This window comes from Pogona vitticeps, chromosome 1, assembly GCF_051106095.1.
Source record: "Pogona vitticeps strain Pit_001003342236 chromosome 1, PviZW2.1, whole genome shotgun sequence".
In the NCBI taxonomy this organism is placed as follows: domain Eukaryota; kingdom Metazoa; phylum Chordata; class Lepidosauria; order Squamata; family Agamidae; genus Pogona; species Pogona vitticeps.
In genome coordinates this window covers 34,234,842-34,253,841 of record NC_135783.1, presented here as the reverse complement: position 1 = coordinate 34,253,841, position 19,000 = coordinate 34,234,842, and the positions used below count along the sequence as shown (strand labels likewise).

General features: G+C 42.8%; 1 protein-coding gene across 1 annotated transcript; it reads left to right on the top strand.

Annotated features, from left to right (window-relative positions):
• Positions 1–5,705: 5,705 nt before the first annotated feature.
• Positions 5,706–13,114, top strand: SLC30A10 (solute carrier family 30 member 10). The gene is made up of 4 exons (XM_020808467.3): positions 5,706–6,428; positions 7,909–7,992; positions 8,529–8,768; positions 10,396–13,114. The coding sequence occupies exons 1-4, from the start codon at positions 5,843–5,845 to the stop codon at positions 10,881–10,883; spliced, it is 1,398 nt and encodes a 465-aa protein (XP_020664126.3). The 5' UTR covers positions 5,706–5,842; the 3' UTR covers positions 10,884–13,114.
• Positions 13,115–19,000: the final 5,886 nt, after the last annotated feature.

Here is a 19,000-nt window from a genome sequence, read left to right as displayed (position 1 = left end):
GACAGCTTTGTCTGGATACTCATGCGGAAGCTCTCACGGTATCTAAATACCAACGACTTGCCGCCCGCCATGTAGCAGAGGCCACGTCTAAGAATTTTGCTTCCCTTATCACTCTCAGAAGGCATGCTTGGCTGCGCTCAGCCAACATTGTTGAGGACATTAAGACTAGAGTAGAAAATCTACCTTTTGATGCCACAGGCCTCTTCAGCCAGAGTACTGATGAGAACCTGGAAAACTTGCATAAAAGTAAGAAAACGGCCAAGTCCTATTCTGTCCAACCTCCACCTAGACAATCCAAACCTCAGTGGCGTCCAAAGTACACCACCCAGTCTTACCAACAGCCTTCCACCAGTACTTACCGTCCTTATGGAGGCAATTCTTCCCAACGCCCGCCTCAAGCTTCTTCCTCTTCATCTGCTGCTTTCAGATCCCAACCGTCCCGTAAGAGGCAGTCCTTCAAAGCACCTGGAAGAAAACAGAAACAGTACCTTTGACTCCCTGGCCATTCCACCGTCACCCTCCCACACCACCCGCCTCTCTCCTTACCTTCACAGCTGGACTCTCATCACCAACGACATCTGGGTTCTCAGCATTATCACCTCCGGTTACCGCCTGGAGTTTATAAGGTTGCCTCCTCTAGGACAGGTCAACCCTACATCATTCGATCTGATCCTAGAGGAGGAAATCCTGACTCTCCTTCAGAAAGGGGCTATCCAGAAGGTGTCATCGGAGGATGTCCTCGACGGGTTTTACTCCCGATACTTTCTGGTACCAAAGAAGGACGGGGGACTCCATCCCATCCTCGATCTGAGAAGCCTCAACAAGTTTCTCAAACCACGCAAGTTCAAGATGGTGACTCTAGAGTCCATTCTCCATCTTCTGAGGCAAGGAGACTGGTTCGTGGTCCTGGATCTAAAAGACGCATATTTCCATGTCACCATACACAAGAGCCACAGGAAATATCTGCGTCTACTCTTCAACAACACAATTTTTCAGTTTGTGGCCTTACCCTTCGGCCTTTCCACAGCACCCAGGACTTTCACCAAGTGCATGGCTCCCGTGGCAGCATACCTGCGCCTCCAGGGGATCCAGGTGTTTCCCTACATCGACGACTGGCTGATTGTCTCGACCTCAAAACATCAGGCCTTAAAGGACACTCAGTATGTTCTCCAGACGTTACAATCACTAGGTCTTACCGTGAACCACGAAAAGTCCAAGCTGAATCCATCTCAAGTGGTGGACTACATCGGAGCGAGGCTAGACTCTGTGCATGCTCGGATGTTCATGCCTCCAGAACGCATCAGAAAGTTGCACAAAGCCATAAAGAAATTCAGGCCAGGGGCAAGAGTAAAAGCACACCTTGCGCAACATCTACTGGGCCTTATGGCTTCTACGACGGCGACCTTGTCCCATGCTCGCCTCAAGATGCGTTCACTTCAAATCTGGCTACTGTCCCTCTTCAATCCACTCCTCGACAGTCCAAACAAGCTTCTTACTGTCACCCCGGAGCTTGCACACCAGCTTCAATGGTGGACTTTCCCACCTCACCTCTTGGTGGGACGTCCCTTCCGTCCTCTTCGTTTGACAACTCAAGTCACTACGGACGCGAGTCCACTCGGATGGGGCGCCCATTGCCAGGGTCATCAGATCAACGCCCTGTGGTCCCCTCAGGAGAAGGGCTTGCACATCAACCATCTGGAGCTGCTAGCCATCATAAAGGCTTTGAAGTCCTTCCTACCTTTAGTGAGAGGCAGGGCGATTCAGCTCGTCACGGACAACACCACAGCGATGTTTTACGTGAACAAGCAGGGGGGAACAAGATCAAAGTCCCTGCTGTTCCTGTCCATACATCTCTGGGAGTGGTGCTACCAGGAGCACATCTACCCGGTAGCCATCCACATAGCCACCACAGACAACATCGTTGCAGACGAGCTCAGTCGCCGTCCCACTCAAAATCACGAATGGGAACTGGACTCAGAGATCTTTCAGGAACTCTGCCGCAGGTGGGGAACTCCGACAATCGACATGTTCGCCATGCACTCCAACAAAAAATGTCTCCGCTACGCATCCAGGGCAGGACGGGGCCCAGGATCATTGGGAGATGCTTTCATGATCCCTTGGCACAAGGGCCTTCTCTACCTGTTCCCTCCCATTCCATTGGTTCAGAGGTCAGTAGTCAGAGCCCTCCAGTTGCAAGCAGAAGCAATCTTGATTGCACCTTGGTGGCCCAGACAACCTTGGTTCTCTCTACTTCTGCAGACAGCAATCGACAAGGTCAAGCTTCCTCTCATTCCTCACCTAATAACCCAGGACTCGGGGTCGATCTTCCATCCCGACCTCGACTCCCTCCAATTGACAGCGTGGGGGATATCCCGTCAATAATGGAAGTTCTTGACAAGGCAAGAAAGCCTTCTACCATCCGCCTCTATCAACACAAGTGGCAAGGCTTTCTCAAGTTTACTGCGGAGCGGGGTTTACAAGCATCTCCCGTCTCTTTATCTACATTGCTACTGTATCTCAGACACCTGTTTGATCTTGGTTTAACCAAGTCTACCTTGAAGGTATACACCTCAGCCATTGTAACTTTTCAACCCAAGGGATCTCAATCCTCCAGATGGTTTTCCCATCCGACGGTGAAAGCTTTCTTCAGAGGTCTGACCAACATGAGACCCCCTGTCAGAAGGCCATTACCTCAGTGGTCCTTACAGACAGTACTACACTCACTGGTTCGTCCCCCCTTTGAGCCAATGGCTACCTGTGACCTGAAGTTTTTATCCCTGAAAACTTTGTTCCTTGTGGCAATCACTTCTGCCCGTAGGGCTAGTGAATTGGCGGCTCTCCGGGCTGATTCCCCTTACCTCCAATTTTTCAAGGACAAGGTAGTGTTACACCCAGATGTTTCTTTCCTTCCCAAGGTGGTGTCAGACTTTCATGTCAACCAACCTCTGTTGCTGCCTACCCTTTTTTCCGAACCCTCTTCAGATGTTGAGCGTACGCTCCACTGTTTGGACGTTCGTCGTGCGTTATCCTTTTATATCTCAAGGACCAAGGACTTCAGGAAAGTCCAGAGACTGTTCTTGTGTTATTATGGCCAACGTAAAGGGACTGCTGCTTCGACGTCGACCCTGTCCAGATGGTTGGTTTCCACCATTTCGTTGGCCTATGAGTTGCAGCACAAACCTCTCCCTGAAAACCTGCGTGCTCATTCCACACGAGCTGTTGCTACATCCACGGCCCTGCTGCGTGGGGTAGACATCCCCGATATATGTAGAGCAGCTACCTGGTCCAGTGTATCCACATTCATCAAGCACTACAGACTGGACCTCAGGGCCAAGAATGAGACCAGATTCGGGAGGGCTGTCCTTACATCACTGCTGCAGTGACGGCCCACCATCCTGTAAGTAGCTTGGTAGTCACCCATCAGTGTGGATTCATAGAGAACCACGTTAAAGAAGAACAGGTTACTTACCTGTAAACATGGTTCTTTAAGTGGATTCTCTATGAATACACACGACCCGCCCAACCTCCCCACGTGTCCGTCACTGTTGATTGAGTTCCAACTCTCTCTATGTGCGGGCACATGGAACTGGGGATTTTTGGCGGGCTGCACTTGCGCAGTGCAGGGCAACTCAAACATTGTATCTTTTCCCTCATAGCTCTGGAAAATTCCGAGAGGAACCAGCGCAGGCACTGTTTAACCCATCAGTGTGTATTCATAGAGAATCCACTTAAAGAACCATGTTTACAGGTAAGTAACCTGTTCTTCTCTGTTGTGCGTGTTGAACTTACACTTTTGTTTCACGGTTTTATTAAGTCCATAAAACAGCCCTTCAAAATATGTTGGCATAGAGAGACTACAGCTACATCTTGGCTGTTCTAGCTTCTGTTTTCTCCCACCAACCATAGCACAGATCATGTACTCCTCTTTTTGGGATCCTCTAGCACTGGATAAAGGACATGGTGGCACTGCGGGTTAAAACACAGAAACCTTTGTGCTGCAAGGTCAGAAGACCAGCAGTCATAAGATCGAATCCAAGCGACTGAGTGAGCTCCCGTCCCAGCTCCTGCCAACCTAGCAGTTCAAAAGCATGTAAATGCAAATAGATAAATAGGTACCACCACGGTGGGAAGTTAACAGCGTTCCGTGTCTAGTCACGCTGGCCACGTGACCATGGAAACTGTCTACAGGCAAATGCTGGCTTGGAGACGCGGATGATCACTGCGCCCTAGAGTTGGTCACAACCAGACTAAACGTCAAGGGGAACCTTTACCTTTACCTAGCACTGGGTAATTCTACATGACAGAAGTTTCAACTGGAATTTGTGTGTAAAGTGTGTATTCTTAAACTTCCATTTTAAAAAGCAGGAAATTCAATTCTTCAGATCCCCTGATTTGTAAATATTGTGCATCTGTATCCATGATTCAAAACACCAGGAAATGTTCTGATTATGCTGCACAATATCATGCCACATTGTTCCAAGCTTTACATAGCAAAGGGCAGCCTGAATGCTGACAACACCACCTCTAGCAGTCAAGATAGTCTACAGGATACCCTCTTGTGTATCTACCACTTGTTGAAAAACAGCCCTGACAACTGCTTTGTGTCTGGGTGAGAAACAATAAACTGATGAAAATAGGAGCCAGTATCTGGGTTTTTTCTTTGCTTGGTGTCTCTTGTGAACAGTAGTGAGCACAAGAGGGTATGCTGTAGATAAGACCATTTTGACTGCTGATATTACCATTCAGGCTGTCCTTTGCTATAAAAAGTTTGGCATCTTCTTCCTGCTGGTAATGTGGCATGATATTGTGCAGCAATACTGGGTCATTTCCTGGGATTTTGAATAGTGGTTACAGAAGCACAATAATCCACATTCATAAACCAGAGGGTTTTTTAAAAAAATGAATTAAATAGGAGACTGGCTTACTAAAGGAAACAGTTAAATAATAATGTAAATATCAATAAAAGTAGTTCAAGCTACTCTTATCCTTAATTGTTTCCCCTGAGCATTCTCTAAGAGCCAATTTTTCTTTTTCTTTCTTTCCGGCTCAATATATTTTATTATGGACAACAAAAGAGCCAGCTAATAACTATTAAGATGGATTCTAGGATTCATGCCATAAAAACCATCATTACCAAGTATTGCTGAATTGCTTGGGTAGTTTTTTTTTAAACTTGCACTGTGGTGAAATATATATTTTACAACTTTGAGGAATGGAAAGATTGCATCCAGTGATGATATGAATCTACTCAAAGGTCTCATAGTGAACATCCTTCTCCTGCTGAACATCTTAAGAGACATAAGAGGCAGGAATATTTCCACTGGTCTGTCAAAATTCAACAGGTGCCCAGACACAGCACCTGACATTTCTTGATGCCAGGTTCCTGCCATACCCAGCGGGGGGGGGGAATAGGAGAAAAGTTAGCACCCTGGGCTCTTCCTCCTTAGGCGCACCTCGCTCTTTGCTTCTGACAGACTTTCTTTTTTTTAAAAAAAAAAAAAAGCTAGCGTATGCAACTCTCGTGGGGAGCGATAAAGGCCGCCCGGGGAAGGGGTGGAGAGGAGGCGATGCCGCCTCTATCGCGCCTCTATAAAGCAAAGTGCAGAGTTCTTAGCCAGGCCCGGGCACTCGCGCCTCGCCCTCTCTGCCTGCCTGGCGGGGCAAAGGTGCTGCACGCCAGCCGGCCGAGGCGACCCTGAGGCGGCAGCGGTGGTGGTGCTGCTGCAGCGGCAAGGGGGCGAGAGGGGAAGGCAGCGAGTCCCCCTCGCCTAGGGGGTCAAGAGTGGGGGCAGACCCCCCACCACCAACCCGCGCAGCCTCCTCCTCCGCCCCAGCCTCGGCCATGGGGCGCTACACGGGCCAGACGTGCCGCCTGATTTTCATGCTGGTGCTGACGGCCAGCTTCTTCGTGGCCGAGCTGGTCTCCGGCTACGTGGGCAACTCCATCGCGCTGATCTCGGACTCGTTCAACATGCTCTCCGACATGATCGCGCTGTGCGTGGGCATCTCCACGGGGCGCATCGCTCGCCGCCGAGGCCGCCGGGCTCCCGCCGCCACTTTCGGCTACGGGCGGGCCGAGGTGGTGGGCGCCCTCAGCAACGCCGTCTTCCTGGCCGCCCTCTGCTTCACCATCCTGGTGGAGGCGGTGCAGCGGCTGGCGCAGCCCGAGGGGATCCGGGACCCCTTCCTCATCCTCGTGGTGGGCGCGCTGGGCCTCGCCGTCAACCTCGTAGGGCTCCTAATTTTCCAGGACTGGCGCTGCTGCTGCGCCAAACCGCAGAAGACCTCGACGCCGACGCCCGGCCTGGACGCCGACCACCTCCCGGCCGCCGCCGCCACCGCCGCCGCCTCCTCGCCGGAAGAGAGCGCGGGAAACGCCACCGACCTCGCCCAGGTGGTAGCCGAGGCCGAGGACGGAGATGAAGCAGGTGCCCCTCGGTCGCTTCCCCGGCTCTCCCGTTGCCTTCAACCGTCTTGTTCCCCCCTTCACCACACCCTCCCTTCTCCATTTCCTGTCCATCCTTCCCTTGCTTTTTTCTGGTGCAGCAAAAAACAGGCATCTGCGCGGTATCTTCAGGAGGAATGAGTTTTATTTGGCAGAAACATTTGCGCAGCCCTCTTCTTCAGACGCTTGAGGTAGAGCTCCTGCAGACAGACTTGTGTACACATCCCATAAAACTAAGGAGCCGCAACACTTTTTTTGGGTTGCAACAGGCTAAGGGGATTAAGTCCTCCGATCCCGTGTTTTCATTCTTGTCTCTATCACCCTTCTTATTTTAAGATGCTTTTCTTCCTTTAGGATTTTTCTTTTAATTTCTTCTTTCTTTTACATTAATTCTTCTTAGGTTTGGCCTTATTTCTTTTATCAGTCCTGCCCACTGATATTAGATAGTAGCTCACTCTCAGACCTCTCTCTCTCTCTCTCTCTCTCTCTCTCTCTCTCTCTCTCTCTCTCTCTGTCTGTCTGTCTGTCTGTCTGTCTGTCTGTCTGTCTGTCAAAATTACCCCACCTTTACTTCATTAAAAGGCAATATTTAAAGCTGTAAAAGAAACGCCAAAAACAAATTCAAAGCAGTAAGGTACAACCATCCATTTAAAAATCACACTCCGGCAGCTAGTCTTTAAGAGAAACCTTATCTACTTCACAGGGTTGTTGTGAGGTGAAAATGAGGAAAGGAGAGAGTCCTGTAGTAGTCCTTCAGCTCACTTGAGGAGTACTACAATAAGTTAAAATGCTATTTTCATCTTATTTTTCCTATTTACTCAAGTCTTACTTCCCCCTTTCCTCCTCTTTTTTTTCCAGATCATTCCATCATATCCCATATACTTACCTTTGCATGTTTTTTATGTCACCTAATTTTGTGCTGTCTCCAGTTCAGTACTCTGCCCTCCCTTTCCCTTTTTCAGTGCCCCTTTTAGACATTTTTCCTGTCTTTTCAGTTTTTTGTTCTTTTTAATGTTTATGCTGCCATTTTTTTTGTCCTATCTTCGTCCCTTCCTTTTTGCCATTTTCCTCCACTAAAGGGGTAACTTCTTGGGTAACTTTTCTTTGTTTCTGGTCAAATGCTTTTATCTCTTGTTTTGGTTTCATAGCTTCTATGCCCTTAACATAACTAACTCCCCACTATAAGATATTGGAGAGATTGTATAACCCTTAAAGGAGGGTAAACATAGTTTGTGAGAAAGCTTGTTCATTTTGCAAGTTATCATTAACACGGAGTTCATGCAGTTTAAATCTGTATTTTATTGGCTCATCAGAATGCTCTATGTGTTTTTGACATGCAAGTGTGAGAGGGTTAGAAGTATATCCTCTTGTATTTGACTCTTCAAGTTTTGGTTTTGAAAAGATTGGTGTTTTTTCTGTTTGTAGACCTTATACACAACACAGCGTTTCTTCTTTGAATGCAGGTGACTCCATAAGTCCCCAGAAACAGACAGAAGAGCAGGAGGTACAGAAAAAAGAAAAGAAGTCTGAAGCCTTGAACATCAGAGGTACATCCGTTTGGCAGAGGCCTTCCCCAAACTTAAGGCACCACTTTTCGAGAGAGACTGTCACCTTGTCCAAACTCATTCTTTCTACATGGTTTTAGATGAGCCTCCAGGGAGCATTTGTAATCCCGATAAGTTGGGAGCTTCTGAGCATGACTGGCACTTTTGCTCCCTGAAGAGCAAATTTATTATTTATTTATTTTATATATTTCCATCTGGCTTCAAAGGGCACTCTTGATGGTTTACAACAAAATAAAAGAATAATCAACAATTGTAAATAAACAACATTAAATTATATTGACATAAACAAAGGCCCCCCTTCTCTCTCCCAGGGCCTGTTCCCTCACTTTGGCCCTTCAGGCAAAATGATCACATAAGTAAAGCCTTCTCCCATGCTTTCCTTGTTGTGTGTTAAGGTCAAACCTTTCTATTTAATGTTGTTCATTAAATGATAATTTCAAAAGTTCACTTTCATAGGCAATTCCTTCCTCTCCATCCTCCTCATCAGAACCTAATGCTTCCTCTTTCTTTTATCCCAGGTGTCCTTTTGCATGTATTGGGAGATGCCCTTGGCTCAGTTATTGTGGTGGTGGCTGCATCTATATTCTATGCACTTCCCCTGGATGAGAACACCCCCTGTAACTGGGAATGCTACATTGATCCCAGCCTGACCATAGTTATGGTGGCCATTATACTATCTTCAGCCTTTCCGCTCATTAAAGAGACAGCAACCATTTTGCTACAGATGGTTCCCAAGAATGTTAACATGCAAATACTGAGTAAGTTGTATTTTTACTGTTGGAATACTTAAAGCTAGTGCTATTTATAGAGAAATATCTCTAGATTATACACCCACCACTAGCAGTTCATACATTCTCAAGAGCTTTAAAAAACTTGGGTCACACGGTGGTGTCCTAGCAACAGGCCTCAAATCTTTGAGGATTAGTGAAAAGCATGCACTTTGAAAACACAGTGAGCTGCTGTTTCTTGAAATTGTAGTGTGCATCTGTAGATGTTTGTGATTCGAGATACCTTAAAAAATCAGAGACAGACAGATGTACTCTGTTACGTTACAGGCAGTTTGCTGTTCCATTAATTAGTTTGGTTTTTGAATTTGCTTCTGTAAACCTGTAGGGAAACTTATGCTGTCAAGCACACTTAGTTGGTAAAATGTTGCTAAGTGATGATTTTATTATTTATATGATTTTGTAAGACGAGGCAGGAAACAATATACTTTTTTCTTCCCAGACCGTGTTTTCTGAAGCAGGACTGGAAAAGCAAAAGCAACACTTGGCTCTTTAAAAAGCTGTGTTGAGTTTTGTTTTCAGCCTGGTATGAGAGATAATGTAATATTTATTGGGTGATGGTTTCTGAAAAAAAGAATAGTCCTGGTATTGAACTGCCCCTTGGAAGTTCCAGGTATAATGACCCACGAAATTAGTGGGTGATCGTTCACTCTTTCTCCTTGGTGTACTTCACAGGGTTATCATAAAATAGGAGAGGGATCAACTACACACACAACCTTTCGATCAACTTTTAGCATACTAATAGAAATATAACTAATAAATGAATCATATTGTAGAATCTACTTTTATAATCTCACATTTGGCTCCATTGACACTTTGGAAACTCCATTTCACCGTACTCCTGTACTGTGGGAGATGAACTGATGGCCCTGCAGCCCTAGGAATAGCTTACATGACACTAAGTTGTGTTGCAAATTCTAGTTATGCTTTTACAATTAGCAGGAACTATTTCAGCAACCTGAAACTTACTCTCTTGTTCAAAGCCATTGCCATTATTGGTAGCAGGCTGGTATCATTTGAAGAGAAGGCTAGGGCCCTACTGATCCTGGAGATTTCAGAGACAACTGTCTGTTATGTAAGCAGAAGATATGGGTCAAATGCTTGTTCTTCAAGTAACTATTTACATGCAATATCACAATCAGTGATGAACTACCATTTTGTAGTAACAGAGGTGTAATGAAATCATACTTCAAAAGCAGTCTAATGGGTAAGGAAAGCTACTTTACAGGTGTTAAATAGTGTTTCCCAATTACTTTATGAAGTTACTTTGCATCCTCCTTTTCTCAATTGTAAGGTTTCTTTTTAAAAGTAACAGAAGGAAACAAGTAATGCAACAAGTTACTTGTTAACATTGCAACCTATAATGGCAATAGATTATTTTCCATGTGCTATAATGAATAATGGGAACAAATGAGTTTTTAAAAGTCGCTTTCCAAAGTCTACTTGTTCTGCAATGAAATATTCTAAACACTGTTGTATGCTTTTGGCCTTGCTTTTTGGCAGCATTCCTATAAAATTGGTGTTGTCTATGGGTTGTCACAGAAATCTAACTATATATATTTTCTCTTTTGTTTTCATTGCTTTCCCCCTGTCTTCACAGCAAACAAATTATTAGATGTGCCAGGGATTAGCAGCATTCATGAGGTGCATGTCTGGGAGCTTGTCAAAGGAAAGAATATGGCCACTGTCCACATCAAGTGTAATTCAGTGCCTGATTACGAAAAGGCTTCCTACAAAATGAGAGAGGTGTTCCATGAAGCTGGGGTCCATTCAGTCACCATCCAGCCGGAGTACGTGGACCACAGAAATCCCGAGATCTTATGCAGTTTCCCATGTATCTCTGCAGCTTGCAATCCTCACCTGTGTTGTAGCCAGCAGGAAGCGTTCCTTGCTCAGGTGAATGGCTACAACGGAAAAGGAGGCCTTTCGCCAACTCTGCAGAAATCTTTCAAGAAGATAGACATGGTGGCTATCCCTGCCGAACCTACGTGGGCAGAAGATGTCATCGTAAAGGACAGTAGCTCAAAGGGCACTCCCAAAAAAATGAGTGAACCCAAACTGGTTATACGTAGTAGTACACGATTCTAGATCATTTAGCTTGTGCTTGGGAAGTTCTTTTATCTAGGGCAAAGCCTTTCTTGGTTAAAAGAACCAAGATGCTAATGGCAAATATTTTGCCATGGTCCTGGGAAAATGGCACTTGATAGCAGAGTAGCAAATGCATGGATGAACAATGCAATTTGAGTAGGTGTTCTTTGTGTTGAAAGATCTAGCTGTGGATGTCGAAGGTGCCTCTACTTATCCAGTGCGTGTCACTGACTCTGCAGCCCCACATTCTTGTAAAACTGGGGGAAGGGAAGGGTTTTCTCTTCCACAGAAATGTAAGCAGAAGTGCCTTGTCACACAACAGATTCTTTGGATGCAAGCACTTGTACAGACCTGCTATGTCAAGTGCAATGTTGACACTTGATTGCTTGAAAATGCAACTCTTTCATGAGAGGAACAGATCAATGGGTGCATCTTCCAGGGGTAATTGGCTTGCAGCTAAATGTACTGGGATTTCATATTCAACTGGGTGCTAACTGCAAGCTCTTTAGTGACGAGTGATTGTATTAGCTTATACAGTAGAGTTATTTTGGAACGAAAAAAGGTTGATATTTCACTATCTTTTTTTAAAAAAAATCTCTGTTTACTTGAAATCAGAAGTGGATGAAAAAAGTGGATGAAAGACAGAGAGGTGACAAAGCCACCATGCGTTCAAAAACACAGCATGGAACCTAGGAAACAAAAAATCACAGACAGGGTTTTTGTAACACTGGGGCTCTGAGTGGGCCAAGATGTAAATGGATGCAGATTGATGATATGACTACTTTCAAGTCTGTCAGTAGAATGAACTCCAGGGACAATGAATGGATACCTCCTGTATGGTGAAACCTAACCTCACAAACTGAGTATTGTAGTAGTATAGGAGTGTAACTGAAGATACTTGTTGGATGTATTCACTTGACATTATTATTATTATTCCCTCCTAATTCTGCAATTTAATGATTAAAAAGCTGCTATTGTGATACAACTTTCTTGGACCTATTTTGCAATGTGAGCTAGGAATTAATGTGAATGTCAATAATGAATAAAAATGACTGAAATCTACTGCTCCCTTTTCTTGGTACTGCAGAACTTACTTCACTGAATTCATTTTAAAAGCTGATTTCCTGGCCTTGTTGATGCCCTCATTCTACCCACATTTACTTAGTAGCAAATCCCATTAACATCTTGTTTTAAAGAACTGCCCTTTATTCTGTTGCATCGGGACGCCATATAATGCAAGAAACAGTTTCAGAATACTGTACCAAAATAAATGAGAGCCTTCTTAAGTGCTCCCATAGTTCTTCCCAGGGTTGCCCAAAATTAAGAGATTCCATCATTATTAGGAATGAGGCAGGTTCCAATCAAAGCTGGAAGTGGAGTGATTGGGGGATAGGAAGAGTGGATAAACGTAGTGCACAATCTGACTGAAGAATTCTGATATGTGTGGTTCAGAAAAATAACTTCCAAGTTTTGGGCATTGTTAGCCCGTTACAGCTACCTCCACTGAACACAACTGAATTGGGTGATGGAAGTGAGCACACAGCTTTTCAGTCCTACTTTAGGTTACCGTAACCTACCAGATTTATCCAGTGCAGGCTTTTTAGATGTGCCAGTACTGTTCCATGTCTTTTTTTAAATGGGGAGGCACTTTATCATTAATTCTATGTTGAGTGTTGACTGCAGGTAGAAGCCTTTAGCATGCCCTATGCATTATGAGCCAGAACTCCCCCCCTTTTAAAAACAAAGATGAATTGTGGGTACAAGGCACCAAAATAAAGCTTCTTGTAGTCAATAGGAAGCCTCAGAAGGAAATAGGTATATTACTTAATTGTATGTTTTTCTGTCATTGAGCCATATGTACAGTATGTATATATTTTTGTAGCATAAGCTGAGACTGTTAGATGTTTTAGTATGTGCTCAGTGTAATACCAATTTGAATGTTGTTCTCTCTATATAAATAGCCTATTTATACTGCCTATGAAAACAAGTCAACTTCCCCTAAAAACTGTAATAAATTAAAAGACATATCTTCTTAATTAACTTGATTAGACATGGTATCTCTAAAATGGACAACCATGTTTCATTTTAGGGATATGGTCATTGTCATTTTGTGTTACCAAAATGTACACAGCAAATTTAAAAAAATGTATCCCAGTTGGAAATGTATATGGTGCTATTTCTTTTAAGATGTGAGTTTTAATAAATAAATAAAGGTGTACCTGTTACCCAGACTCTTACTAGTGTCCTTCTTTAATATTTAGCTAAGAAATCGATTAGCCTGAAGTGAAGTATCTATGTCTATGAGGAAACATAGAAATTACAAAAAGTTCCTGAGGTGAGCAAAAATATGCAGTTTGTATAAATTACCTTTGGAAAGGCCATTATTCTTGGAGACATATGATACAAGTGGCAACTTTTTAAGTAGCAATGATTCAGCACAGTTATTTACATAATTGCACTTAGAGTACCATAATTAACTGATAAGCTTCTTGCCACTGTAAATTATAACAGACTATTGCCCAGATGAAAAATTCAGTGGACTGGTGTGATTAAAATCCTGAACGAGGATGAATTTTCCAACAATCACAAATCTTTGCACAAACACAAGGTGTACATTTAGATCCTCATTCTGCTGCCTGGCTGCATTTTTGGCCTTGCATGGGACCATGGTATACGCAGTATGGCTGTGATAACAAAAAGTTGCATAAATCTTAAGCACAATATTCTAATGATTTCTAGAGCACCTGTTTGTATTACAGCCAAAATCTAGCACATGCTTTTTAAAAATGTCTGCTGCTTATAGTGCTTAAAGAACTCTCTGGGTGGCTTACAATTATGCAGGCTAAACCCTGACACCCTCCGCCACAAGCTGGGTATTCATTTTACTGACCTTGGAAGAATGGAAAGCTGAGTGAACCTTGAGCCAGCTACCTGGGATTGAGCAGTTTCGGCTGCATTATAGCAGTTTAACCACTGTGCCACAAGGCTCCTAATGTTATTATAACAGAAAGCATAACTACATTCAGTCAAAAATATTGAGGCATGTTTTAGCCATAAGGAGGAACTTTTCTGGTGGAGAATATAAAGTAGGGTAATAGTTCTGTTTGGAACATAAATGCATTACTATGGAATTGCTTCTTGGTAGATTTTGGCCATTACTGTATACAAATTGTTACAGGATAGAAATATAAAATAAACACTATCTTGGCATTCAATAAAAGTCTTGCATAACAAGAAAATTGGCTTCTTAGAGAGCTATGTTGCAGTTCTATGCATGTAAGTAAGCTCTGTTGAATATGACAGGACTTTCCCCTGAATACTGTATTGTGTTATAATTTGCTCATTAAATTTATAAACCAGATCCATCCCTTGTCAGGTAGGTGCCTTAGAGAGCATGACATAAAAGTATTATTAAATCTTCTGATAAATCCAATAAAACATAAGGAACTGGGGAGCAAAAACAATAACATGTGCATGAAATTAAAATTGATGAATGAGAGAAAAATACTGTACACAGAATTAAAAGCTTGATGGAACATAGCAATGTATATTGTCCATCCAAAACAAGATAAGAATGCTGGAGAGGAACGAGGGAGTTCTGAGCACCCTCCCCGCCCAAACCAAACTTCTCTAGGCAATGGGACATATAATGATTTATAATGCTGACAGTCAGTCATGGCCATGATGAAGATGTTGCACTTCAGATATCATGGCCCCAGAAGATCTAAGGCCCCACCATCTCGAGTTTCACCAAGAAACAAATTAGAAGTTAAATTGTTCCCTTCCATTTCTATTGTATCTAGTCATCAGTATCCAATCATTTGTCAACTAAATTCATTTGGTCACATAAATCCATGGAAAAAAGCAAAGCAGAACGATGCCTTGGCTCTGTATAAGGCAGATTTTTCCTGCTAGTCATGGTTCTTTTGTTTTTGAACAGCTCCATTTCCTTGCACAACAGAGAGTAAAATAATATAACAAGACAACAGTAGTAACCTTGTGTAGACAAAATGACTCTGTCAGAACTTTAAGTACCAGATACAGTATGTTGGTTAAAGAGCTAGGAAATATCCCCACAGATCTAAAAAATAAAATAAAATAAATTGACTCTGTGTTTCTCTGTTTGTTGCTAGACGGAATTTTATATAAGGGAGAGGCAGGGCAAGGGATGAAAAAACGAATGAATTCTGTATTTAAAAACAAAACAGAAACAAGCTAGCAGAAGAAGCTTTCACAGCATTTGCACTGTGATTGCTAATGGCCACTCCATTAAATAAAAAGCAGCCAAGAGTGAATATTAAGAAGTATCTTGTTTCTTTCGTATAAGTGCTTTATCCTCAAAGCTGCAGTCCATTGCTTTATTTGTATTTAGTCTCTTTATTTACGGCCTATAAATTGGTTCTTAGGTAAGGGCTGACTATACTGGGAGGCATAGTGAAATGCATGCCCCAGATAGCAGATGTTAGGGTGTTATGAAGGAGCAGCACATTATGGTTCACCATTTTATCATTGCATTGTCATTGTCTGAGGCCGGCCGAGGTACTTGGGGACTTTTCCATTTTATGTGCCAAAATAATTTGGCAGGCTTTGGGGTCCACTCGTGTTGATTGGGAAGGGGTGTGTACATGCTGTTCTGCCCTAATCTTTGAAGGACTAGATCTCTCAGTATCCTCAGGTGGAACAGAGTTGGAAGTAACTATGAGAAAAGGTGAAGGAAGAGAGATGTCAGGGCCTACAGAAGACAAGCTAATCACATATTATCTTAAAGGTTTCTGCATCCCACCTGCTGCGTTCTTCTCCAAAATGGAAATGTCTTAACTGTTAATGGCAAGATCCTATTGATGTTCATGTAAGGTTTCATAATTTGCAGCTATTTGATGAGGTGCTGGGCATGTCTTGGTCACAAGCCCAATTGCACAGCCAAGATGTGCTACAGCATCTTGTCAATTATCTGCAATTATCTATGGTATGTTGCAGAAGGTCTGTGCAAACACCAATAGCTTTCTGGACAAGAAAACAACACCATTACTTTCTACGTCTAGTCATATCTGGGTTCACTTGTTTTCACTGTTTAATTTCAGTGAAAAACTGAGGTATTGCTTATGAGACCTTTTGCACAAACCAGTAATGTAACTGTGTTACCCCAGGGACTACTGAGCAAGCCCTTTAGGGGGGAAAGCACCACAGTGCTGGTGACAATATAAATAGGTTTTATCACCTCTCACTCAGCCACCACTGGACTCTCTAAACTCATTGTAATGGAGTGCTGTTTTGGCTCCTATCTTCCATTGCTGCTCACCACCTTGCAGGCTTGCAAAGATAACTCAATCTTACATTTCTAGCTGGGTCCCCAAGCCTCGCAATCGGCCAGGCCCACTTTTGTGCAGGAGTTTCATGTGAGCCGTCTCAGATGAGTGATTCTCACACAGCACCATCATTTATGGAACCTTTCTTACACCATTCTTATACCAGGCATTAGAATAGAATGTTGCTCAAAGATTTGAGGGATATTGGCCCCTTACATGGATGCATTACTCACATAAAAGCCACATGTCTGAAGAGGACAACCTATCCTGCCTGTGGGGGGTCTTCCCATGTGAACAAAAACATGAGCAAATCATGGTGAGTAAAGTGATGTTAGGCTGCTTTTCTGTTGAACATCATCCTAACTGCTGTTCTGCCATTGGCATGTGATGGTTCCTTGAAGAGCACCAGCATGTGTTGAAAGCATGGACCTTCACTCACAGGGTCAATCTGGACATCCCAGATAAAATAAAGCGCAAACTCAGGAGGAGGCCACGATCTTTGCATAGGGCTAAATTCAATGCAACAGCCATTGCCTAAATACAAAGTCCAAAACCCAGGTCAGTTATTAAAACAATCAACACTGAACAGATTTTAAAATTAGGATAATTATGTACCACTCTGCATCTAAGGATCTCAAAGCATGTTTCAGGCAATTCAGAACATTAGACAACTTAAAGCAATTAAAAATAAGAAGCTAGAGCAATTTAAAACAGTGTACACAATAGCTGAAATCCTGTTGTTTAGTGATGCAAGTTGCACTAGAGTAAGTCAAATGAATTAGTAGGGATTTGGTGAGCCAACTCCTCTGTAGTTTCCATTGATTCAACTGGCTGTACTCTAGTTGTGACTATAATGCTAAATCAAGTTGCAACCAGAATAGGCCCATTTGAATAAACAGAACTCAGGTCACCTCCATAGCACTGAAAATTTGGATTTCTGCAACGGCAATCCACCGATTTCCACATCCATTAAAGAAAATGTGGAGGATGGTAGCTGGTTCCGTTGTTCATTGAGCCTGCTTCAGGTAGATAACAGCATGATTTCTGACTTGAAACAATACTCTTCAGTTTATATTTAGTAGTGCAGTTTTGAAATGTGCAGGATGGGGTTTGATCCCTGTGATAAATATCAAATTAATATAAAATCAGCAGTTTCTCATCTGCTAAACAGCTAAGAGAACCAACCATTCAATCCACACCTCTTGATTTCTTAACAATTGCAGCAGTACTGATAACAAATTATTCAACTAACTTTGATGCCCATAACACCACCTCTTGTTGTAAACTATTTTTAGGTTATACACCTTTGTCCTTATCTCATTACCCCACCATCCATAACTAGTTTTGCTTACCAAAATGATTGTGAAGATATATCATGTTGTTCCTCCACGTATGCCTGTTTACAAAATGAAGTCTGCTGTCAGACCAACTCCATCATTCTTTTACTTGTAAACAAAATATTGTGGTCCTGGGAACACATCCAAGAAGTTATAGGATTGAGGAGTTCTCTTTTGAGGTCTTTGATGATCTCCAGGAATCTCGACCTGACAATAATGTAATCTTAGAATTGCAGAGCTGAAAGAGATCTTATGAATCATTGAATCAAGCCCCTGTCAAGGAGACACAGTGGGGACTCAAACACCCAATGGAGACCTAAACCATTGAGCTATGCCTGTGTGCTCCCATACTCAGCCACCAGCTATATATACACACATACATACACACATACATACACATATATATGTATGTATATACATATATATGTATGTATATGTATATATGTGTATATATGTATATATGTGTATATATATATAAAGTTTTCAGAGCTCTAGCTCAACCCAACTCATAAGTATATATATATATATATAAGTATGTATGTATATATATATATATATATATGTGTGTGTGTGTGTGTGTGTGTATATGTGTGTGTGTGTGTGTGTGTGTGTGTGTGTGTGTGTGTATGTATATAAGTTTTCAGAGCTCTAGCTCAACCCAACTCTCTCTATATATTTAAATTACAACTCCCAGAACCCTCAGGCAGCATGTTTGGAGATTCTGGGAGCTGTAGTCTGAGAAGAAGCTTTTCCAACCTCTTGTTGGGTATGCCTCTCGTACTGTCCTCTTTAATTGTGCTCACAATCTCCCAACTGAACCACTTTTCTTGTGGTTGTAGTCAAACTGATGCTGCTTCCATAGAAGAGGGAGATATGAGCTGGCTTGGGAGAACTTCAGGGACTACAGACATGCAACAAATTTGAGAATGGCCTGTGCTCTCTCTTCATATTGTTCTTTATCTTTAAACTAGTTTTGGATCAGATCGTTCAGACAGACAGACAGAGGGTTCAAATGGAGGACAGTTCTCTGGAAACTGGCCATATGGTCATCCTAGTTCTCTGGTGAGACAGCCTTCTCAAATATTCATGAGAGGGATACTCTGATTCAAACTTATTCAAGAAGATGGAAAACAACAAAGGGTCTTGTTGCATCATAAAGACTAATGTGCTTTATTTGGCATAATCTCCATGGACTATAGTTCATTTCTTTAGATGTATCTGAATCTGCATGGGCTATAGCCCACAAATGTTTCTGCCAAATAAAACATATTAATATAAGTTTTACTGCAAAAGTGGTGTAACTCGTCCCTCCTTATTTCTTTCTAGTAAATTTAGCAAACGACCAGCATTAATCCCCATTTTTCCTTTCATCTCTTTTAAATCAGGTTAAAGGCAGAACTTGCCATACCGTGTCTGTGTTTTGGCAAATGGCTGATATGAGGGCTCAGGACGTAAGCTGATAATTAACCTTATC